This window comes from Danio aesculapii, chromosome 21 (assembly GCF_903798145.1).
Source record: "Danio aesculapii chromosome 21, fDanAes4.1, whole genome shotgun sequence".
NCBI classification, from domain to species: Eukaryota; Metazoa; Chordata; class Actinopteri; order Cypriniformes; family Danionidae; genus Danio; species Danio aesculapii.
This window is the reverse complement of record NC_079455.1, coordinates 37,462,837-37,487,580: the sequence shown is the minus strand read 5'-3', so window position 1 is coordinate 37,487,580 and position 24,744 is coordinate 37,462,837. Positions and strand designations below refer to the sequence as shown.

Genomic DNA, 24,744 nt, shown 5'->3' with positions numbered 1-24,744 from the left:
ATGGATTCTGATTGACTGCTCATGTTTTCAATCCTTCATCTGCTGGAAAAATCATTTTGAAACTGTGTCCGACAATATAGTGCATTTAGTGGAGTTGTTTTTGCTTTATTCAGTCTGGTTCACCTTGTTCAAAAAGGTTGAGTGCTTTGATTGGAAATTCAAGCAACATCCTCCGAGCACAAGCACTTACGTCACAACTATTATTGCTCAAAGGAACGGGACTCGATGACGTACGCTGCCTTTTTGTTTTCCTAAAACTATGCATAAAAATAAAACAAAATCCCATAGGGGTTTCTTCTGTTTAATAAAACTACAAAGGTTGTCAATTTGTGCAAAATCTAAATCAATTGTTTATTATTCATGTCAAGTTTTTAATCTAAAGGTTATCCTAATAAAGCGTGGTGGTGTTTGGAGATCCGTTTCTCCCAGAGGATGGAGACGGGTCTATTTTTTACCTCCTGCTTTTACCTGAGGGAGCGAGCAGAGGGTCAGGACGAGGCTCAGGTGTGCTTCACCTCCAGCCCTCCAAGCTGAAAGTGTTTTCCGTTCATTAAGATGATGAAACGTTTCCCTTCCTACTGCTTGTGTGAATTAGAGTGAGAGAAGCTACTGAATTGGCATTATGAGCAATGACCCAGATCATCACGTATAAATTCTTCTTTCGTATATATATATATAAATAAATATATTAGGTCTCAGTATTTATATTACAGTGGTAGTCTAAACAGCATGAAAGTAAACAGCAGAATGCCGCACATAAAGGCTTCATCTCATCATGAGATGGCAGACAAAGCTCGCTGCTTGTTGTTTTGATAGTGGTGTATTTCTGACCTCTAGTGGCTCAAATTCGGTAGTGGTAGTGTTTAATGATAATTAGTTAGATTCAGTTTATATTTTTAGATTTTACATTTAGTCATTTTATTCTATTTATGTTTTTTTTTTACATGTAGTATTATTCATTTATACAATGTGTTATTTTAGCCTACTTCAAGCAAAGTAAAAAAGGGAGACGTTGGCAACAAGCTGAAAAAAAAATCCAGATTAAATTACATTTTTTAATTAATTAAGGGCTTGTGGCCTAATTGGTAAGGAAGTACACAACTTTTTACTTTTAAAATTAATATTGAAAATTCATTTATTAGTGAGATACACATACTCAACACTTGTATTGTGCATTTATTGATTGAAATACACATTAAAATGGGAATATTGTGAAATATTATTACAGCTAAAAGACCTCTAACTGAATATATTGCAATATTATTATTCACTCATTTAATTTTCTTTTCGCTTACTCCCTTTATTAATCAGGAGTCACCCCAGCGGAATGAACCGGCAACTTATCCAGCATATGTTTTGCACAGCTGATGCCCTTCCAACCACAACCTACACGAACACGGGGAGAACATGCAAAGTCCATACAGAAATGCCAACTGACCCAGCTGGGGCTCGAACCAGTGAACTTCTTGCTGTGAGGCGATGATTCTACCCATTGCGCCACCATGACGCTTAATATTATTTTATAATAATATTTTTCTGTAACTTTTTTTTCCACATCAGTGATTTTTAGCGTCACACAATCCTTTATTCTTCGACATTTATTATCCTTATCAATGTGGAACACTTAATTACTTAAAAGTTGCTGCCTAATATTTTAATGTAAGCTTTGACACCTTTTAAGAATTCATTAATTTGATAAACAGCATTCCTTTGAAACAGAAATGATTTTTAACATTATAATTCTCGCTCCTTGCCAGAAAAAATTTAATAATTAAAAGAAATTTTTATTATATTCAGTATTCAAACAGCTTGCCAGTTAATTTTAAGGAGGTTAAATAATTAGTATGAACGAGTAATTTTCATTATACTTCATCTGTCTGTATCAAACATTTGTACTTTTTACATGTGATTCCTTGTGGTTTTAAGAAATATCACAGTCTCTTACAAGTCTGGTAAATATTTACCAGAAATGTGTCAAAAATAACCACATTAATTCAATGAAAAAAACTGTAAACATACCTTTTTAGTATTGTTTTCTTCGCTATGCTAATGTACAAGACCTCGGCTGACACTAAATACTCTAATGAGTAGCACTTTATATCAACATTATACCTGACATGTCACTTATTATAACCATGTAAAGGCTTGTAGTTGTTTACTTCTGCTAGCTTAGCCTAAATGGTAATACTTTACTAGAAGTAGTCATTCAACCTTTAAAATCATGACATGACATGAAGCTGTTACTGCTCAGCTAGGACATTTTAAATGCAAAGATGACAATGTTTGACATGACAGTCTTATGAACACCCCTTCAAGTAAAGTGTTACCGCAGGAGCATAGCATATGGTCTAAATTCATATATTTCTTTGCCAAATAACATCAACTGACCTACTATTATTATTGTTATTATTTATTTATTTTTATTTATTTATTTTTTTTAGATCACAAGAATTGTTGGTCCAAAGCAGCTTTACAAAAGTTGCACATTATTATTACAATACAGTCAAAATCAGAAAAGTCAAGGTTTTAAAACCGCCAACATTTTCTGCTCTACCGTTCCTAAGGTTTGTGTAAGATTCTTTTATTTTCTATTTTTTTCAGCTTTTTAGGAAAACAGTATCACAAGCAGAAAAAAAAAATCCAAAAACGCTATTTTAAATAGTAAATAAATCTGTGTTTTTGAAACTAATGAAGAGAGCAGGCAGACATGTTTACTGCTCCAAAATATTTTAAATGTTTCTCAAAATAAAACATATTGTGTTCAAAGGTTTTTTCAGGGTGTCCGCTGGGTCTTAAAATGTCTTAAATTTCAAAAACTAAATTTAAGGCCTTAAATAGTATTAAATTCACTGTAATATGCTGTTGTGGGTCTTAAATACTTTTGAACAGGTCATAATTTTCACTGATTGTCCATGTAAAGCTATAGCCAGTCAGCACAACCAACAAATCAACAAAAGTTACATTTATTAACTATTTAGCAATATGGTTTAATTGTCTTTCTTACATCCTTACAATAACATTTGTTTAAAAGTTCTTCATGTTTTCATGTTTTTCTGCATACATTTTTGTTGTGCATAAATGTTGTTTATTATAGCTTTTAAAACTTTAAATCTCTTTAATATTGTTTATGATACATTGCGTTTGAGAGAAATATTCTGTTTTGGTTTAATTTTCAGAAGTCTTTTAGATTATTATCTCATTGTGAGTGTCGATTAAATCAAAGACACCAAAAAATTACAGTTTTTTTATATAGCATTTTAAAATAATCTAGAAGTTAAAGGTGTAGTTACCCTCAAAATAAATATTAACCTTGATTTATACCTCAAAATTCTAAATATATTTTATTGAACACTAGGAAACAAAATTACATTTTAAAAAATGTAATTTAATTTGTGCATCAATTTTGTTTATCATAGCTTTTAAAACGTGTCTTTTTTCAAGAAAGATTGTGCTAATAAAAATATATGTATATATATGTGTATATAACTAGAGTTTGCTTGTTTTGACACATTATTTAAACGATGTGGCTAATAAATAACTGAATTTTAATTTTAATTGGTCAAGTAAAAAAAATTCCACTGGTTATTACAGAAAATTATTAGCGTTTTGCTCTGTGATATATTATATTTTAGAGCAGTAATCACAATAATGTGAAACCATGATCATTTTATACAAGGTTATCATCCCATCACAATCTTAGAATACCAGCCCATGCCTGGTATAGAGTGGCCAGTAAATAAACATATATACATATGTATGTTAACCTGCAGGTATACACTATATCCAGTCCTTCCAAAAGGGTGATGTCTATGTGTATAATATATGTTCAAAGAAGTGCATTTGTGTATTAAAAACAGATTTGATATATTGCAAACTGCATGTACCTGGATGTCTGCATAAGAACTGCAGGGTAAAAATCAAGCCAGATGACGATGATGCTGCTGATGATGAAGATGATATTGGAGAATCTACAGGAGCAGACAGTTAATCCTGGAGCTCCTCAAGGCTCTTTCCAGCAAGTCATCCAAGCTGAAACCCTCTGTCAAGCTGGAGTGGCTTTGACTGAGCATCTGTGATGAGAAACAACGCCAGTTCAAGTCTAACACAAACACGATGAAAGCTTCATTTGTATGTTACGCAATTGAAAATACAGAAAAAAAGCTTGAAAATGCTCTCATTTACTCATTTTGAACCTACATGCATTTTATTATTCTCTGAAACCTCACTCAAAAGAATGATTTTGTGCTTGTTTCAAACTATTTATTAAAAACGAACTGAAACAACGTAATTCTTTATATCCTTTGGGGGGACAACCTAATTGTTTTATGTTCAATCCACCCAAGTTTGTTAAGTTAATCAATTTGTGTTGAATTAATTCTGTGGAACCCTGCATTTTTTACAGTGTACACTGTGGTTCCACACAATTACTTCAGGTTGTCCCAACACAAATTGATTAAGTTTACTTAATCTTTTTATACAAATTTAAGCTGGTATTAGGGAAGGGGGTGATCGGGGCAATCGTTGCTTTTAAAAACACTATTGGTTGAGTTTAGGGAAGGGGGTGGGCGTGGGCATCGGCCGGTTGGTCAGTCAGTTGACAGCTGCCTCTGGTGGATTTATGCAAGAACAGTAGGTGCGAATGGCACTCGAGAGAGAAATTTGAGATCTGGAAAAGTGTACACAATGGCCTTTGGTGGATTCGCGAAAACAAAAACTCCAAAAAAAAAAAAAAAAAAAACTCCTGGGATATATTTTGCAATCTCCTGAAATGTATATAGGGGTATGTTTCAATAATGAGCCTGGGTTGCCCATTTTCGATTCTTTCTAGCCATTGACTTTCATTGTGTTTTTTTCCCCTACTATTAAAGTCAGTGGGTACCAGCAACCAGCATTCTTCAAAATATCTTCCTTTGTGTTCAACAGAAGAAAAAACCTCATAAATGGTTAAAACCAGATTAGGGAGACTATACGATGAGCTCATTTACATTTTTGGGTGAACTATCCCTTTAAGTTAATTTAAAATGTCAAATTATTTAAGTTGTATATGCATTCGTGAAAATGTCTTGCATAGGAATAGCTTAGAAAATGATTAAATATAAGTGTTAAGGATGTCTGTCAGCCTCTAAGTGACTCATACATGATTAAGTGATTTATATTTTCATTCAGTAACTCAATCCAGCATTTTCATCCACTGATGGCCTCTAATGCTGTAGTTCAAGTCACACCAGAGTATAATGCCAAGAATATTCTGAATTGAGAAAGTGTCACATTTGTGCTAATGCAAAAATGTGTTTACATAGTTATGCAATAGAAAATGCATAAAACCTTCTTAAGAAATAATGTTGATTTTGAAATGGCTAAATTTAACAAAAAATGTCCCCCCAGAAAATACCCATACTGAATGAAACATTTAATTTCAAAGGCCTATATTCATTCATTCATTTTCAGCTTTTTCCCTTTATTAATCTGGGGTAGCCACAGCAGAATGAACCGCCAACTCATCTAGCACGTTTTACGCAGCGGATGCCCTTCCAGCCACAACCCATATCTGGGAAACATCCATACACACTCACTCACTCACACTCATACACTAATATTTAGCCTTCCCAATTCACCTGTACTGCATGTCTTTGGACTGTGGGGGAAACCAGAGCACCCGGAGGAAACCCACTCAAACGCAGGGAGAACATGCAAACTCCACATTGAAACGCCAACTGACCCAGCCGAGGCTCGAACCAGCGACCTTCTTGCTGTGAGGCGACAGCACTACCTACTGCACCTCTGCGTCGCCCCAAAGGCCTATATGTAATATATTAATATTAATGTAATATATTTATATGATTATTTTTACTTTATACTTGAAATATGACACATTTTTCCTGGAATTAATTTCTTGCACTGATATATGAATAGCTTACATAAATGAATATCTTAATAAAATTACTTAATAAAATATCTTAATTTAATGCCTCAGAGCATTAAAGCATTGCAGCCTCTAGTGACTCATGAGTGATTCAGTTTTTTTTTCTCCCAGTAAAAAGTGTCCAGCATTTTAACACCAATTTCTGTGATTTATTCGTACTGCTAACAAATCATTTACATATTACATCACACTTAAATGAGATTTTTTTTACAGTACAGCAGAAATCTGAAAGATTATGAGGTTGTAATCAAAAGTAACCAAATGAAAACCAAAGAAACAAAGTTATAGAGGCTGGGAACAACATAAGTTAAAATATTTGTTTTAAATATGCATCTTGCGATCCAAAGCTTTCTTGATGCAAAGCCCTTTCTCAATTTATTTACTCTTTTATTTTGGTATTATATATAAGTTACAGATTTTTATTTTCTTTTTTTGTTCTCATTTTAATTTCAATTAAGGTTTTAGTCATTTTTAGCTTTTTTTGTTGGTTTTTATTTTCTTATACTTCAGCATATTATTTCAATTCTATTCCAAGGCAACATTCAGTTTTTATTAAGGTTTTAGTCCAACATAGGCTCATTCTGAAAATGTAGTCCTATGCATTTCTGGACATATGGCTGCATTTAGTCTTTAAAATGAACACTAAGGGGCAGTATGATGCTGTTCCTTTTCCTGCTTACCAGCTGAGTGCTTACCTCCGTGTGGACAGCTTTCCTTCTGTTTTTAGTTTGTCCAGTGGGTTGTCGTTTTCATGATTTCAGACGTAGAGCTGATCAATTGGTGCTTTTGAAAACACTGTCGATTGGGTTTAGGGAAGCGGGTGGGCGCTGGTCAATTGGTGCTTTTGAAAACACTGTCGGTTGGGTTTAGGGAAGCGGGTGGGCGCTGGTCAATTGGTGCTTTTGAAAACACTGTCGGTTGGGTTTAGGGAAGCGGGTGAGCGCTGGTCAATTGGTGCTTTTGAAAACACTGTCGGTTGGGTTTAGGGATGTGGGTGGGCGCTGGTCCATTAATGCTTTTGAAAACACTTTCGGTTGGGTTTAGGGAAGTGGGTGGGCGCTGGTCCATTGGTGCTTTTGAAAACACTTTCGGTTGGGTTTAGGGAAGCGGGTGAGCGCTGGTCAATTGGTGCTTTTGAAAACACTGTCGGTTGGGTTTAGCGAAGGTGGTGGGCGCTGGTCAATTGGTGCTTTTGAAAACACTGTCGGTTGGGTTTAGCGAAGGTGGTGGGTGCTGGTCAATTGGTGCTTTTGAAAACACTGTCGGTTGGGTTTAGCGAAGGTGGTGGGCGCAGGTCAATTGGTGCTTTTGAAAACACTGTCGGTTGGGTTTAGCGAAGGTGGTGGGCGCAGGTCAATTGGTGCTTTTGAAAACACTGTCGGTTGGGTTTAGGGAAGTGGGTGGGGCTTGGTAAATTAGTGCTTTTGAAAACACTGTCGGTTGGGTTTAGTGAGGGTGGTGGGTGGGGGAATTGGCCGGTCGGTCAGTCAGTCAGTCAGTCAGTCAATCGACAGCGGCCTCTGATTGATTTACGCGAGAACAGCAAACGCAAATTGCACTTGCAAGAGAAATTTGAGATCTCAAAAAGCGTACACAGCGGCTTCTGGCGGATTCACAAAAATAAGAACAAAATGTACCTCCTTTGATGTATTTGGTGCTCTCCAGAAATGTTTATAGTAGTACGTGTTCAGAATGGCCGTGGGTTACAACAGTCATTTTGAGCACTATTTTGTTAGTTTTTATTCTCTTATACTTCATAATACTTCAACATATTATTTCAATTCTATTCCAAGACAATATTTCTACTTTTCATTTCATTTTTTTCTGTCATTTTTTATTTTATACCTTCCGGCAATAATTTGACAGAAAGTTTTTTTATGCATCAAAGATTAAAAGATCAATTGCGATAAAAGAAAAATTCAATATTAATGTTTCATGTTCTTTAATTTTTTATTATTATATACAGAATATTCTGAAAACAATCTAAAGTAGCATGTGGTCTCAATCATGAAGAATATTATAAGTAACATACTGATATTTATTCACATTTTTTGTTCTCATTTTAGCTTTCATTAAGGTTTTAATCATTTTTAGTTATTTTTTGTTTAGTTGTTATTTTCTTTTACTTTATAATACTTCAACATATTATTTCAATTCTATTCCAGTGCAACATTTTTACTTTTATTTTTTTCTGTCAATTTATTTTATTTGATAGTTTTCTAAAATAATTTAACAAGATGTTTTATATACATCAAAGATTTAAAAATCAGCTGTGATTAAAGTATCAATATTAAAGTTTCAAGTTCCTTTCATTTTTATTATATACAGAATATTCTAAAAACAATCTAAATATGATAACCGGTTTTAAGGTTTACCCTGGTTTGTAAAAGTCAAGGTTTTAATACTGCTAAAATGTTCTGCTATACCATTCTCAAGGTATATGTAAGGTTTTTAATGTTTTTTTTTTTTTACTTGTTGTAAAAAAAAATCTGTTTTTGAAACTAATGAAAGAGTAGAAATCAATTATTTATTTGAACTAATTAGCCTGACGTGTTTACTGCTTCCAAATATTATAAAAAAAAATTGTATAAAATAATGGGGAAAATGTTTTTTTTTTGTTTGTTTGTTTTACCCAGACATTTAAAAATAACTTATTTTAGAGAAGTAATCATAATACTCTGATACTGTGAAACCATGGTATTTTTATCCAAGGTTATCATACCGTCAGAAACTTATACTGGCAAATGCCTAATCTAAAGTAGTATGTGGTCTCTATCATGAAGGATATTATGGTATTGCATATAAGTTTCAAACTGATTTTTATTCACATCTTCTGTTCTCATTTTAATTTTCAGGATGGTTTTAGTCATTTTGAGGTTTGTTTTTAGTTTTTATTTTCTTATACTTTTTTCATAATTCTTCAACATATAATATTAGGTCTATTCCAAGGAAACATTTCTACTTTTCATTGAATTATCATCTGTCAATTTTTTTTTATTTTATAGTTTACTGTAATAATTCGACAGGACATTTTTTTAAGCATCAAAGATAAAAAAAAAATCAACAGCTTTTCATTTTTATTACCATTTAGAATATATTTTGAAAACAATCTAAAGTAGCATGTGGTCTCAATGCTGAAGGATGTCTTTTTTTGTTGTTTTGTTTTGCGTGAGAAGTGGATCATTAATGCCCCCACAGAGAGCCGCTCGGTGGCCGTTTGCCCTGTCCTGCTTTCTGCTCGAACAAACAAACTTTATTCTGCAAAGAGATTTATGCATGACCACAGTGACACCCCGACTGCAACTTCCTGGTCGGAAAAACATCAAAATATAAACAAGAGCTTTTCATCTGTGTGAATGACTGACAGAAAAACGATGATTAATGAGAGAGAGGGGGAAAGAAAGAGAGAGAGACTATACTAATCATTATACAGAAATGGGTTGTTCATATGCAATTTCTAGCCAGACAATCATATGAATATTAACCGAGATGTTGTGTAATGACAGTTTATGTAAATTGATTGATATTAATAGAAGGGTTTTGAAAGAAGGTGCAACAGGAAATAAGACAATGTGGTAATGCTGTAACATTGAGATCCCAACTGACATTACACAAACAGTTCACAGCAGTTCACTTGTCCTCTGTGAACTATAGCTGTGAACCAATAAACATACACTCACTGGCCACTTTATTAGGTACACCTGTCCAACTGCTCGTTAACGCAAATTTCTAATCAGTCAATCACATGGCAGCAACTCAATGCATTTAGGCATGTAGACATGGTCAACACGATCTGCTGCAGTTCAAACCGAGCATCGGAATGAGGAAGAAAGGTGATTTAAGTGACTTTAAACATGGCATGGTTGTTGGTGCCAGATGGGCTGGTCTGAGTATTTCAGAAACTGCTGATCTACTGGAATTTTCATGCACAACCATCTCTAGGGTTTACAGAGAATGGTATGAAAAAGAGAAAATAACTAGCAATTCTGTGGGCGCAAATGCCTTGTTGATGCCAGAGGTCAGAGGAGAATGGCCAGACTGGTTTGAGGTGATAGAAAGGCAACAGTAACTCAAATAACCACTCGTTACAACCAAGGTATGCAGAAGAGCATCTCTGAACACACAACACATCCAACCTTGAGGCGGATGGGCTACAGCAGCAGAAGACCACACCGGGTGCCACTCCTGTCAGCTAAGAACAGGAAACTGAGGCTACAATTCACACAGGCTCACTATGAGTCTAGATTTTTGCTGCGACATTCAGATGGTAGGGTCAGAATTTGGCATCAACACCATGAAAGCATGGATCCATCCTGCCTTGTATCAACAGTTCAGGCTGGTGGTGGTGTAATGGTGTGGGGAATATTTCCTTGGCACACTTTGGGTCCATTAGTACCAATTGAGCATCACGTCAACGCCACAGCCTACCTGAGTATTGTTGCTGACTATGTCCATCCCTTTATGACCACAGTGTATCCATCATCTGATGGCTACTTCCAGCAGGATAACGCGCCATGTCATAAAGCGCAAATCATCTCAGACTGGTTTCTTGAACATGACAATGAGTTCACTGTACTCAAATGACCTCCACAGTCACCAGCTCTCAATCCAATAGGGCACCTTTGGGATGTGGTGGAACAGGACATTTGCATCATTGATGTGCAGCTGACAAATCTGCAGCAACTGCGTGATGCTATCATGTTAATATGGACCAAAATCTTTCAGCAATACTTCCTGTACCTAGTTGAATCTACGCCACGAAGGATTAAGGCAGTTCTAAAGGCAAAAGTGGGTCCAGCCCGGTACTACAGTAGTAAGGTGTACCTAGTAAAGTGCCCGGTGAGTATGTTTTAATAGTATGTTTTAAACAACCACAAAGAGGCTGTCATTAAGATGCATTTCTGGCAATCACAGATGAAATAAAATAAATGGATGTAAGGGATATAATCTGAACATTATTGTTAAGGAAATGTGCAAACAGTAACGTATCTCATCTGACCAACTGAGACTGGGTCACTGACAACACATTTCAAAAGCAAGAGGAAAAAGGGCCCATAAAGGTTTATTATTAGAGACCCAAGAAGTTATACATTAACTTTTGAGTGAAAACAGGTAAATAAAAATGTAGCAATGTCTAATTTGTTTTATGCACTTAAACCTACAGAAATCAGGAAATTTACTTTCTTTCTTCCTTTGAATAATTAAAAACCAAGGAACCAAGTAATACAGGCTGGAAACAACATAAGTTAAAACATTTGTTTGATGCAAAGCCTTTTTTATTTTATTTACTACTTTATATTCAGTGCTTTCCACAAGGTAGATATATACTTGCGATGGTAGCCGGATTGAAAAGTCATCATTTACCCACATCACATAAATAGCAACGCAATAATGCAATGCAATAATTTTATGTACTATGGCAGTTATACGCTGATTCTTTACTTTTTTGCTATTCAGGAGCCATGTGCACCCTCTAACTGGTAAAATCTGCTTCTTTCTCTTTCAAGTTCAAAGCAAACTTGAATGCCAAAGCATTTTAGATATGTATATGAAATATACAGCAAACGAGAACTAAATGACAGAAAATGAATTACAAGACTAAAATGTGTAGATTATTTAAATTAGGCAAATGCTTTGATTAGCCATTACTTATGGTGTACATATATTTGCACCCAGTTTAGACCAGTCATTTCATCCTCTCTGAGTATATAGTTATGTTTTTCTGAGTTGTTTAGATTAAAGAAATAAATGTTTAATGTTTCTCTTGATCTCATGCATGCTTACGACTAACATCAGCTTTAGAAAGTAAAAGCAAAAGCCGAATACTGGACATTTTAGTAGATTTAGAAACCTTAGTTGAATTAATTCCTTAAGTCCCATCTCTGTGGGACTGTCTGTGGGAGTCTTGACAGGTCTTGCATGCACAGAACAAAACAGGTACACAACTACTACTTAATTGATCGCAGATGTTTGGTTATATTGGGGGGATATGAAGTTTAAAGGATGATTGTAATAGTAAAAAAGTGTCACTAAATGTACTTGGGCGGTCGTTAATATACCTGGGCAGCCCACCCAAGTAAAGTTTGTGTGTGGGAAACACTTATTTTAGTATTACATATGTTGCATACTGACTTTTATTTAATTTTCATTAAGGTTTTAGTCATTTTTAGTTAGTTTTTATTTTCTTATACCTCATAATACTTCAACATATTAATTTAATTCTATTCCAAGGCAACATTTCTACTTTTCATTTTATTTTTTCTGTCAATTTTATTTTTTTCTGACAAAGTTCTTCAGCTAATGTTGAAATTAAATGTCATTTATTTTTCCATTAACTAAAATGAAATCTTAAAAATTACCCACTCAAAAAATATTTTAGCTGCGTGTTCAAAATACTTATTTATTATGAGCTGAATTAACTCAATTTATGAGATTTTTTTTCATAACATAATTGTTTTATGTTCAATCAACTTAAATTTATAAAACCAATTAAGTTAACTTATTCGATTTGTGTTGGGACAACATTGGTAAATGTGTGTAACCCAGCATTTTTTTACAGTGCAGCTACATTATATGCAAATATTATGCATAAAATCTGTATCAAATTGTATCTGCTTTGATGTGCAAACAGCAACATAATAAGTGGGTATGACAGCCTTTAACTTTGTTACCGGCAATCACCAGCTGTGCACTTTCAAGTCTATGATATGAGATGCAAATCTTACATAAACACATTTATCCTGCCTCATAGAGCAAATCTAACAATCACATTTAAATCCTGATTACAGATTTTCTAGCATCATTTGAACCAATTGCAATGCATAAATCAATGATTCAGTCTAACTGTAGATGAACGCTATAAAACAATCTCTCGGTTTCTAGGTCAGAAATGAGTGGTGAGAGGACTTAACAGATCGGCTGGTCAAATGTTGGATCATCCTCCAACTACCAATGAAAAGAGTGTTCACTCACACACACCATACCAAGAGAAAGGGAGCGTGGGGAGGTGAGAGAGAGAGAGAGAGAGAGAGAGAGAGAAAGAGAGAGAGAGAGAGAAATGCTACAGATGCAGGAGGTGGTGCTTGGGCACATTTTAGAAGCGTAAAGGCCTGCCTCATTTGGCGCACAGCAGATCCTTTACAAAAAGCCACATCCACCACTCAAAACAAGAGAAAGTCGCCACCGGCCACTGCCAGCATCCTCACCATCCCGCCGCAGGAGTAACAACACATATCTGGCCATCAAAGAAGAGCATGCGTCCTGGCGGTGCGCACAGCATGCTGGACATCAGCAACACAACCTGGGATCTGTCGAATCAATCGGTGCTGCAGCCCCTGTGGGACTACCTCCAGCAAAACCACGAGAGCAGCCTGCGCTCACCACTGTTTCCTGTCATCCTCTCTGTGTCAATGTACCTGGTGCTGGTGTTCTTCTACACCGTGCTGGATCTACTGGCGCCCACCTGGCCATCCATCCGCCGCTACCAGATCCACCAGGACCGCACCGTCACCTGGTCCAACATCGGCTCCACTTTGGCGCTCACCACGTACAACCATTTGCTCTACATCTTCCCCGCCGCCGTGGCCCAGTGGCTCTGGCGACCACCCATCCCTCTGCCTCGTGAGGCACCCACGCTGACTGCCTTCCTGCTAGGGATCGTGGGCTGCACTGTGGTCTTTGACTTCCAGTACTACTTGTGGCATCTTTTGCACCACCGTGTCGGCTGGCTGTACCGCACCTTCCATGCGCTTCACCATCAGTACCGCCAGACTTTCAGTTTGGTCACCCAGTACCTATCCGCTTGGGAGCTCTTCAGCGTTGGCTTCTGGACCACAGTGGATCCTTTGCTTCTCCAGTGCCACTGTCTTACTGCCTGGGCGTTCATGCTGTTCAACATCTGGGTGTCCACCGAGGACCACTGCGGGTATGATTTCCCTTGGGCGATGCACCGTCTGGTTCCTTTCGGCCTTTGGGGTGGAGCTCTGCGGCACGACGCTCACCATCAGCTGCCGGGCACCAACTTTGCACCTTTCTTCGCCCACTGGGACTGGCTGGGAGGCACGGCGACTATGCCGGCTCCTGTGAAGACAAAAAAAAGGGACGACAAGGAAGCCTGAGGCTTCTTTTCCCTTTCTCACCCTCGCTCTCATCTCACTCCATCTGTCCCGCCCCGTCTCGCACATTCCCCCATCTCTCTATTCACCCCCCCCTGAACTGCAGCTCAAGTGTCTTACTAACAAGCAAGTAGAGGAGAAGCAGAGCTGAACATTCCCAACAGTCCTTGAATGTATAAAGTGTCTTTTTTTCTTGCAAATCTCTCTATTTTTCTAAAAGGAAAACCTCTTTAGCATTGGCCAATTTGTGGAGGGTTGTTTTTTGTGGGATATCTCAGGTTAGTAATTTTGGCCTTATGTTTGCAGTGTCTTTTTAAAGAGGTGTGTCCAAAATGCCTTGTGTTCCAATGCTTGTTATTGTATTTTGACACTTTTCACCAAACTTGGGTCAATAAAATGATGTTTTGTTAAGTTATCCTTCAGCTGTGTGTTTGAGGATGCTTTGCAATATTAGGTTTGCTGTAAAAAAAAGAAGCATTGACCGTTTTGGTCGTTAGAGAAGAGGAGCTTGTGAAGTAACAATGTGTGAACACAGACATGTTGGCAAATGCAGTTGGCTCAGAAAGCGTTCAGACGACTTGCATCATCACTAGTGCTGCTTGTGTTTGTTAATATAAATGCAAGTACAGAAAGTAAATGAAAATTACAGACGATATGAGCTTGCTAATTATGAAGTTTATAGTTACAAAGCACCCAAAAAATAAGCAGATGGTCATAAATTACTCACTCATTTAGTATATCATTCCAACCTCATATTAGTCTTTCTCCCTTGATAAAAAAGACATGTCATACACAATCTCCAAGCTGTTCTTATAGAGTGTGTTTTAAAATTAAAATGCAAGGTATGAATGCTAAAGTTAATGCACATCATGTGACTGATCCATTTTTGACTACATTCAAATACCCCATATAAGAAAGGGACAGTTGCCCCCAATCTCTTCACCTTCATGCTATTCCTGAAGATTATATTATATTATATTATATTATATTATATTATATTATATTATATTATATTATATTATATTATATTATATTATCATTCAACATAAACTGAGTGTGCTTTATACATTCTATAAAAAAAGCTTGGACGTCACGGTGGTGCAGTGGGTAGCACGATCGTCTCACAGCAAGAAGGTCGCTTGTTCGAGCCTCAGCTGGGTCAGTTGGCATTTCTGTGTGAAGTTTGCATCTTCTCCCCGTGTTCGCGTGGGTTTCCTCCGGGTGCTCCGGTTTCCCCCACAGTCCAAAGGTGAATTGGGCAAGCTAAATTGTCTGTAGTTTATTTGTGTGAATGAGAGTGTATGGATGTTTCCCAGTGATGGGTTGCAGCTGGAAGGGCATCCGCTGCATAAAACGTGTTGGATAAGTTGGCTGTTCATTCTGCTGTGGCGACCCCTGATTAATAAAGGGACTAAGCCGAAAAGAAAATGAATGAAAAAAGCTTCATAACATGTAAATCTTCTGAAGCCATTTGTCAGATCTGTCTGTGTGAGAAGCAGATCAAAGCGTAGCCAACAAGAGCTCTAAAACCTCATATGTGTTTTGTTCATACAAAAAAAGCACCTTTTAACCAGGTTGGATGTCACTGAGGCCAAACGATATTGGTTCTTATCTCACACGACATGAATGAGAATACGACAAAGTGCAAATGTACTGTAAATGCCATTTCTGAACTGTACATGGCTTACAGAGAAAGTTCACACAAAGGTTTACTCACATTCGTTTCACTCTATATAATATTTTCTCTAAAAGATACGTCCAAGTTTTTCTTCCAATAAAAGGGATTTATGCAATCTTTAAAAAAAGACATACAACCATACAAAAGTTGATATACTGTGATCAAGCTGGGAAAAAAATAAATAACACCATAAAAATTGAGTTGTCCACATAAACACAAGATATTTAGAGCTATTTAAGTTAATGTGCAAAAAATAATAATAGACAATAATTTAAGTCAGATAAGCTTTGAAATCTCATTCATTCATTTATTCATTTTCCTTTGGCTTAGTCCCCAGTACTGGGAAACACCCACACACTCATTCACACACACACACTCATACACTACAGTTAATTTAGTTTATTCAATTCACCTATAGCGCATGTCTTTGGACTGTGTAGGAAACCCACAGCTGGAGGAAAGCTGGAGGAAACCCACGCCAACTCGGGGAGAACATGCAACCTTTTTGCTGTGAGGCCAACAACCATACAATGAAAGTTTAAAATGACAAAACATCATAAAATTAGCCGTGCACCACATGACCAAGGCTTCTTTAGTCAGATGAGCTCATATTGAGCCAGCTCTGAATTATCATTTCCATTAGGAACAGCAATTAATAACAAAAATAGCAATTAAATGCACAACATAAATGGTGATTACCAGTGATCAAGGTGAAAAATATTACAAAAACACCATAAAATTTGAGTTGTACACATAAACACAATACTTCTAAAGCAATATGTTAAGTTCGTGTGGAAAATAGACAATAATTTAAGTCATATAAGCTCTAAAATCTCAATTCCATTAGAAAAAAGTTTTTTATTTTCCCCTATATGACAGGCTGGATCTCACTGGCTAGGCTGAACGCTATTGCTTCTCATGTGTCATATATACCGCAGTCCAAAGACATGCGGTATAGGTGAATTGATTAAACTAAGTTGTCTATAGTGTATGTGTGAATTAGTGTGTATGGGTACACTAATATGTGTGAGTGAATTAGTGTGTATGGGTATGAGTACGAACCTTTCCATTCAAGGTTCCACGCTGGTGAAATGATCTTCCCATTGCCACACGGACTGAAATGGTGTCCTTCAAACGACAACTAAAAACCCATCTTTTCCGAGAGCACCTGAACCTTGATGTATAAAAACCACAACCCTTCTTCTCTCCCCCACCTCACCACACACCAACCCAAAATACTATTAATTCTGAGTGTGCCTCATACAGGTGAGTGGGCTTGACGGACCACATGTAAAAACACTTCTCTCTTTCTCCCACCAAAAAAGAAAAACAAAACTCTAGCACTCTTACTCTAGCACTAAATTCTCTGAGCACAAACAGTTCCTGTTTAGACCAGTGGTGTCAAACGTATGGCCCGCCCGCGAGATGATTCTGTAAAGTATAAAAATGAGCTGCGATTTTTCAATAAAAGAAACTGCTCTTCCAATTTTGTCCACTGGATGGCGCAATAGCAAACTGTTAATTTCATCCAATCCAGAAGCCTGAATCAGCATCAGTTTGACTGCCTTCTAAGACAGAAAGACCACATCTATGCCCTGCCATACCACACTAAGGTGTTCTCACAAGGAAACGTAACTATTTTACGTTATGTCAGTTTAGTGGCTAATTCGAACGTGTTCAGTCGTATGAAAATGTATGATATAAAAAGGGGGTGTGGCTCCCAACTGGAAGACGCTGGTCAATATGGTGCTCTCCATGGAGCAATGAAGAAAAAGGTCTGTATTATCATTTTTTGTGTGTATTGCCTCTTCTTCATATGTAAGATGCTTTGGGCAAAAGCGTCTACTATACCCCTACCCCTTCCCCTTGGTCCTTGAAACAGAGTGTGAAGGGAAAGGGCTACAACATTTATCCATAAGAACTGGGACAGCACTACAGCACCTGCACACGTCATTATATGTCATAGTGACATTTATCCTCAGGAAATCACTGAAGGCAACTATATCGTGTTATCATAACTATATAATGTGTCAATTAGCTCATAACTGTACTGTGCCTTTACACAGTGGCCATATTCATCAATGTAAACACACAAAAACAACATTAACATTATAGCAGACACTGTAAAAAGACATTCTCAGCCATAAGACTTGTCAGACAGGATATTCGAGTGTCAAAAAAGCATTTTTTTAAGAATGGCGGTAACACATGAACGCCATCATGAATGTATAGAAACATATGTTTGTTTGATGTAAAAATTCGTAATAATGACAAATGCTGCATCCCAATTCCCATACTATCCACCCTTAAGAGTATTTGAAAGTAGAATTAGTATGTCCCAAATTGTAGTATGTTGAAAAGAGTATGCCAAAAGTTCCCGTATGGTTTACTATTTCTGGTAACATTGCGCGTAGAAAGCGCGTAGAAAGTGAATTGGATTTAGAACTACAAACTTGGGTGAAAAGTGTAAACAAACTACAAACATGATGGATGCGCGAGACCAACCGTCCAGTAGAGAGGCTTCGGTAAAGATGTTTGTATGACTGTTAATTAATATATAGCCCACTGGAACATGTTTTAATCGCGTTTTCTGTGTTATATTTCATCTGCAACAACAATACTGAACTAAAGACGTGTTTGGACATTAACACCTGAATGCAGAATTATCCAAACAGGAGATTTCTCTGCATGAAAGACTCGTGAAAGGGAGATTAACCTGTTGCTGCTTTTCCAATAAGGTAGGAAATTAAGTATGAAAGAAATGTGGATGATTGACAGGGCTCGTAACTAAGCAACACAACGATCTGTTAACGAGCAAGTAGTATGTCCCAAAAGCTTGCATACTCTTCTGTTACAGACTCAAAAGTGTGTACTTTTCCTTCACAAAAAAGTACATACTTTTAGGGTGTAGTATAAGTATGCGAATTGGGACGCAGCAAAAAAGTACTAATTTGTGCATCTCTTTACTTCCATATGCAGCCATGCTGCCATTGTAGGTGGTGTATTCTTGGAAATGTTCTTGGTTTCGAGTGTGGTTCTGAAAAATCTCTGTTTCAAGGGGTATCTAGCCTTTCCCCTAATGCCGAGTTCAGACTGCATGATTTTACCCCCGATTTTGACTCGACGACAGGTTGAGAAAATGCCAACAAATGCCTGAAATCACAGGTAAAATCAGTGTTTGTGCACATGAGCAACAATCACACTGTGTGAACTATCAAAGAAATGATCTGAGAGAATCGCCGATGAGTCGCCGAAACCTGTGAGATATTTGGCATGCTAATTATCTGGATCTGTTGGCGATTTAAATCATGCCGTATGAAATGTGTTCTGATTAAAAATTACATCAGCGATCACCTACAGCCAATGAGAGAGCATAATGCACTAGTATGAGTATATCTGCAGGCCAAAGAGAGGTTGGGGAAAGCTAAAAGTCATTTTTAGTCTATTTGGACACAAGAATTGGAGGAAAACAAGTGGAAATTTGACAGGTGCACCCGTGTCTGTTTGACACGTCATCTGAGCAATGCCATAACCGGGTCAATAAAGAAAAAAAGTTGAGAAGAAATTGCTAATTCCCTTCAAATCCAGGGGAGCAAAATAAGTTCATTTTCTACCCCACTAAAGGCTGCTTTCTCATTATGTAGTTAATAACAAAAGATATACTAGGTGACCATGCGGTGTTTCCGTGTCACTTCTCGCGTGTTTGGATGTGAGACAGTTGTTGGACAAAGTAGTTTGGACAAAGTTGTCAGCGATTCTTCCTATTGTAAAGTCATGCAGTGTGAAACCCCCTGTAGTCGATTCATCTTGCAGTGTAAACGCTAGCCCAGATAGTTATGCAGTATGAAAACATCTGTGACACGACTACTTTGAAAATCATGCAGTCTGAACTCAGCATTAGCCATACGCCTTCAAGCTAAAGAGAATTGGGACACCCCTTATCCCTCACGTGAACGCGAAAAACAAGGGGTAGGGTTAAGGGGAAGGGTTAAGGGGTAGAATTGGGATTGGGCCTAAATGTAAATGTATAAAAATCTGGAATTACTGAAATATAGGATTAATTTATAAATCTGAATTTTGTTATAATTTACCTATTGTTGAAAGTAATACAATATATTAACATCATACAATAGCTTTACACTTACAAAAAAAAACAAGAAAAAAAAAACAACTGTAACGCCATTCAAAAAGTTTTATTTTGTGTCCTACAAATTCCCAGCTGCCCCAATTTTTTTTTCCGTTCCTCTCAAAATTAATAAAACACCTGAAATGTTGACTACCTTAATGGCTTGATATGACCAACGTAAATGTAAACGACAAACTTTCTCAACTATACAGAAGTAACAATATGTGTTTGCGCCTCTGGATATGGACGTCCAGCAGGCCTGAGCATGCGCCACAGCACGCAGTGTTTGTTTTGCGCCACCGTCCGCTTCTATGCCACACTATGTTTCTCGACAGCTTTACATAAGACAAGCCCGCAGAGGATCTGGGCCGAGATCAGTCTACAGCCAAAGCGGAGAAGCAATGCTAATTAATCATCTTCTCTTTCAGCCTCCTACTGATCCCTCTGGCACATGGAGAATAGCTCTCCATGCTTTAAAAGAGACACACAGAGAGAGGGAGAGAGGATAGAGAAAGAGAAATAAAGTTGGCTTATGACACTAGGAACTGAACAATTTCTGATACATTTATTTTTTTCAGTGCTAGATATCAGCGTGCAATGTCATGCAACGCGGAAGACCTTTAGCAAAGGGGGGGCGGCGGTGCTATCTGCAACCTTTGGCTAACTTGGAGGAGGCCAAACAAACAAACATACAAACAAACGTGAAAAAATGTGAGCGTTTGTGCATGCGAGGCTGAGGAGTACCTGGCTCTCGTCCAGCAGCTCAGCATCTCTGAAGACCTCAGGCTGAGCTCTCTGAACAGTAAGTTGTTATCTGCAGCTCAGTGCAGGAAGGCCTGGACCATTTCCCATCAGGCAGTGTTGTGGACGCCTCCCCCTCTGGCACTGCAACAGAGGGGTCCTTGAGGAATGTGGAAACTGGGAGAAAATGTGGACTGGGTTTTAAGCAAGCAGTTATGCAGGAGAGATAAGATCATGCTGAGACGCATCAACAGGTCATCTATAGTATGAAATGAATGACAGAAATCAATACACATGCATACTGGGATGCACGAATCACTAGTAAATTCAATTATTAGCAGAATAATAGCATATTATGATGGTACAAATAATATTTATGCATTCTGAATATTTCAAGTATGTAAAATTCTAATACATTTGCGATATGCAGCAGAGCATACTATACTGTTTCCCATAATTCAATGCATTTTGCCTTTTAGACCTTTTTTAATTGTAGAGAGTCACCAAAATTTCCATTTTAAATTTATATAAAACATGCAAATTAACTATACATTTCTGAAAGATAACTTAGACTTAAAATTACCAATGCAGCAGAGTAGATAGAACAACACTGCATCATGCTATACCTTTTGAAATGTTTAATATTATTTATATATTACTTTAAAGTACAAAGTAAGCACTTTTATGTAAACAGTTCACTTGTACTCTATTCTGAAGAGCTAAATGAGGTGTTGCACTTACCAGATCTGTACAGTAGATGCCACTGTTCAATATTCAACCACTGTAACTAATAGAAAGAGATCATTTTGGTCATTAATATTCATTCATTCATTTTCTTTTCGGCTTGGTCCCTTTATTTATCTGGGGTCGCCACAGTGGAATGAACCGCCAACTTATCCAGCATATGTTTTATGCAGCGGATGCCCTTCCAGCCACAACACAACACTGGGAAACACCCATACACTCTTACATTTACACACATACACTACGGACAATTTAGCTTATTCAATTCACCTATACCGTATGTCTTTGGAGTGTGGGGGAAACCGGAGCACCCGGAGGAAAGTCATTAATAAAATCAATATTAAAAGATACATTTTAAAAGAGTACAATGTACTGCCAGTTTTTTTTTATCTCAATAAATTTCAAATATTTCACATTGATTTAATGTGATTTGCCTATTTACATTGTACTTTATATACTCAATTGGATTGAACAGATTACACTGAAATGTAATATATGGGTGTTTCTTTTAAATATGAAATCGAAAGTTCTTGATTAAGTCATACAGTATGCTATATTTGTAAAAAAAAATGCAAAGTAGAATTAGTGAATACAAGATAATAATAATAACAAATCAAACAACTGTAAAAAAAACGCTGTGGTAGACAAATACTGAAATAATTATATAAAATATACTGTTAATGTTTAGAAAAAAGTAACTTCTGCTCCATGGCTGCATTTATTTCATCAAACAAAAATAATGAAATATTAAAACATGGTAATATTGTGAAATGTTTTTTAAATGTAGAATAGTTCAGCAATATATTTATATTTCTGTGTTTCACCGCTGTATGATATATATATATATACTGTTATATATATATAGGGCGACGTGGATCAGTGGATAGCATTGTTGCCTCACAGCAAGACGGTTGCTGATTCGAGTCCTGGCTGGGTCGGTTGGCATTTCTGTGTGAAGTTTGTATGTTCTCTCCGTGTTGGTGTGTGTTTCCTCCAAACACATGTGCTATAGGTGAATTGAATAAACTAAATTGGCCGTAGTGTATGTGTGTAAATGAGTGTGTATGGGTGTGTTTCCCAGTACTGGGTTGCAGCTGGAAAGTAACTGTAAAACATATGCTGGATAAGTTGGCGGTTCACTCCGCTGTGGCGACCCCTGATGCATAAAGGGACTAAGCCGAAGGAAAATGAATGAATGAATATATAAACACAGAAGCTCAGGGTACATACTAACTGTAATACATACACATTGGCACAAAAGGACAAAAAGGACACTTAAAAAAGAGAAAAAAGTAAACATAAGATTATTTATGTGCAGTAAACGCATTGTTGAATATTTTAACTGTATAAACATAGAAATAAAATATACATGTACACAATAAGTGGCTTTCAGGTTACAGAAACCCTAAACATTTTAGAAACGATAAAGCAATTTAATCAATTACTGTTAAGCCAATTTAAGTCTAACTCAAGAAGCCATTTCATTTTAATTTGCAGCACAATTGGAGAAATAAGACTATTGGATCTTTAATTTCACACCAACTTTCAGACAATGAGATCGGGGGTCACACAAATGTGAAATGTCAGTGTTTCCTCTAGGATTTTTTCCAGCTGTGGCGGCAGGCCTTTTTTACACAGATCTACTAACTACCTGTGGGGTTATTTCAATACGTCGTGTTTGCTGGCCTCACGCATCACGCACCTGCCAGTCAGTCAGTCAGCATGTAACCTTAAAGGGTTAAACAAATGACGCACAGCACTATTACGGTCGGTTACAGAAAAGTTCACGCGGTTATAATTCACTTACCCTTTCATACATTTTGGTGTGATTATCACCCGCTATGAAAAAAATAAAATGTTTTGAATGAGAAGCTGTAATGTAGCCGTGGCGGGATGAATTTTGGCGTGGCGCTCCGCCATGGAAAAATGAATGTAGCAGAAACCATGAATGTGAATGCATGACAGGGATTTTACCACCAACAACAAACCTGTTCAAACATGCTGAACTGGTCGGAACTGGTTTGACGAGACAATGTTTATACTAGAGACAGACAGACACAAACAGAATGGTCTTATTTATAAATATAGGCCAGCACATGTCCCTTAAAGGTGACCTACTCTGCAAAAATCACAAAGTGGTTTAAGCACAGGTGTGTGGCAACAGTGTGTGGATATAGCCAGCCCCTAATGGTAAAAATGAATTAATTCAATTTTATATAATCACACTTCATAAAATCAATCTGCAGATGCACTATGACTGACAAAAAAGCCCTGCCTACTAGTGACAATCTCTTCCTCATTAGCATAGACAGCCCTGAGTGAGAAGCAGCCTTCTGCCATTAGAGTTTACACACCGTACCTGTCAAAGATAATGTTAGAAGTAAGAAGAATTGTAAATGTTTAGTTTTAGGATACACAAATGAACACTGTATTTTCCATAGACTGGCTTCATCTGAGCCACTTCTTTTGCCATTCTCAGTTTTTCATAGAGATAACAATAGTCCTGTATTAAAACTGCTGCTATGCTGACGCACAGGGGTTTGTAGCTCCGCCCTCTTTCGAAAAAGGGGCTTGGAGAACAACCTCATTTGAATTTAAAGCAACAGTCACCAAAATGGCACAATTTGGATCAAAGCTTAAAGAATTCATTCATTCATTATCTTTTTGGTTTGGTCCCTTTATTGATCTTGGGTCGCAACAGCGAAATGAACCGCCAACTAATTCCAGCATATGTTTTTACGCAGCGTATGGCCTTCCAGCCGCAACCCATCACAGGGAAACATCCACACACACTCATTCACCCACACACTTGTTCAATTTTTTAGCCTACCCAATTCACCTGTACCACATATCTTTGGACTGTGGGGGAAACCGGAGCACCCGGAGGAAACCCACGCAAACATGGGGAGAGAACATGCAAACTCCACACAGAAATGACAACTTTGAACCGAGGCTTGAACCAGCGACCTTCTTGCTCTGAGGCAAATGTGCTACTCACTGCGCCACCGCGTTGCCAGCCAAAAGAATTATAAAACAATATTTGATATTTGAAAAAAGAGGCATAATAGGTCCTCTTTAAAGATTTAGGATACCAACAGAACCAGTGGTGAACAATAAAGCAGGTGACGGTATGGTTTTAACATGTGTTTGGATAGCCACTCGAGAAACACTAAGACTGTGTTGTGCTGTTTGCACAAATTTACATACATTTAAATCATTTCTGTCTAGACAGTCCATTCAGGAAGTGATCTGAAAGGTCAATTCTCTTCCTATAATAGCGCAATAAAGAGAATGTTCACCAGATAATTGAGATTTGATTGATTTACTCACCCTTAGGCCAGAAATGCAGGTGATGTTTTTTTGTCAGTAGAACATTCAGGAGGAGTTTAAGTAGGAATTTTGTTCTTGACATGTCTAC

At 37.2% G+C, this 24,744-nt stretch overlaps 2 protein-coding genes across 3 annotated transcripts in view; one reads left to right on the top strand and one right to left on the bottom strand.

Annotated features, from left to right (window-relative positions):
• Window positions 1-24,744, bottom strand: part of s100z (S100 calcium binding protein Z) — a 41,726-nt gene extending 16,982 nt beyond the window's left edge. Inside the window, exons 1-4 of one of the 2 annotated variants that reach the window (XM_056447007.1) lie at window positions 24,657-24,744; window positions 21,324-21,369; window positions 20,586-20,841; window positions 3,885-4,070 (exon numbers count right to left, since the gene is read on the bottom strand). The gene's annotated coding sequence lies outside the window, so the exon portion shown is untranslated. The remainder of the gene's footprint in view (window positions 1-3,884; window positions 4,071-20,585; window positions 20,842-21,323; window positions 21,370-24,656) is intronic. The other variant, XM_056447008.1, reaches the window with a different exon arrangement.
• On the top strand, window positions 13,013-14,452 carry ch25hl2 (cholesterol 25-hydroxylase like 2). Its single transcript, XM_056447006.1, has one exon. It carries the CDS (start codon window positions 13,177-13,179, stop codon window positions 14,038-14,040), a length of 864 nt encoding a protein of 287 aa, XP_056302981.1. The 5' UTR covers window positions 13,013-13,176; the 3' UTR covers window positions 14,041-14,452.

Bases quoted from the DNA above. Each gene is read 5' to 3' on its own strand.
- ch25hl2 (XM_056447006.1), top strand. From the start codon at position 13,177: ATGCGTCCTGGCGGTGCGCACAGCATGCTGGACATCAGCAACACAACC.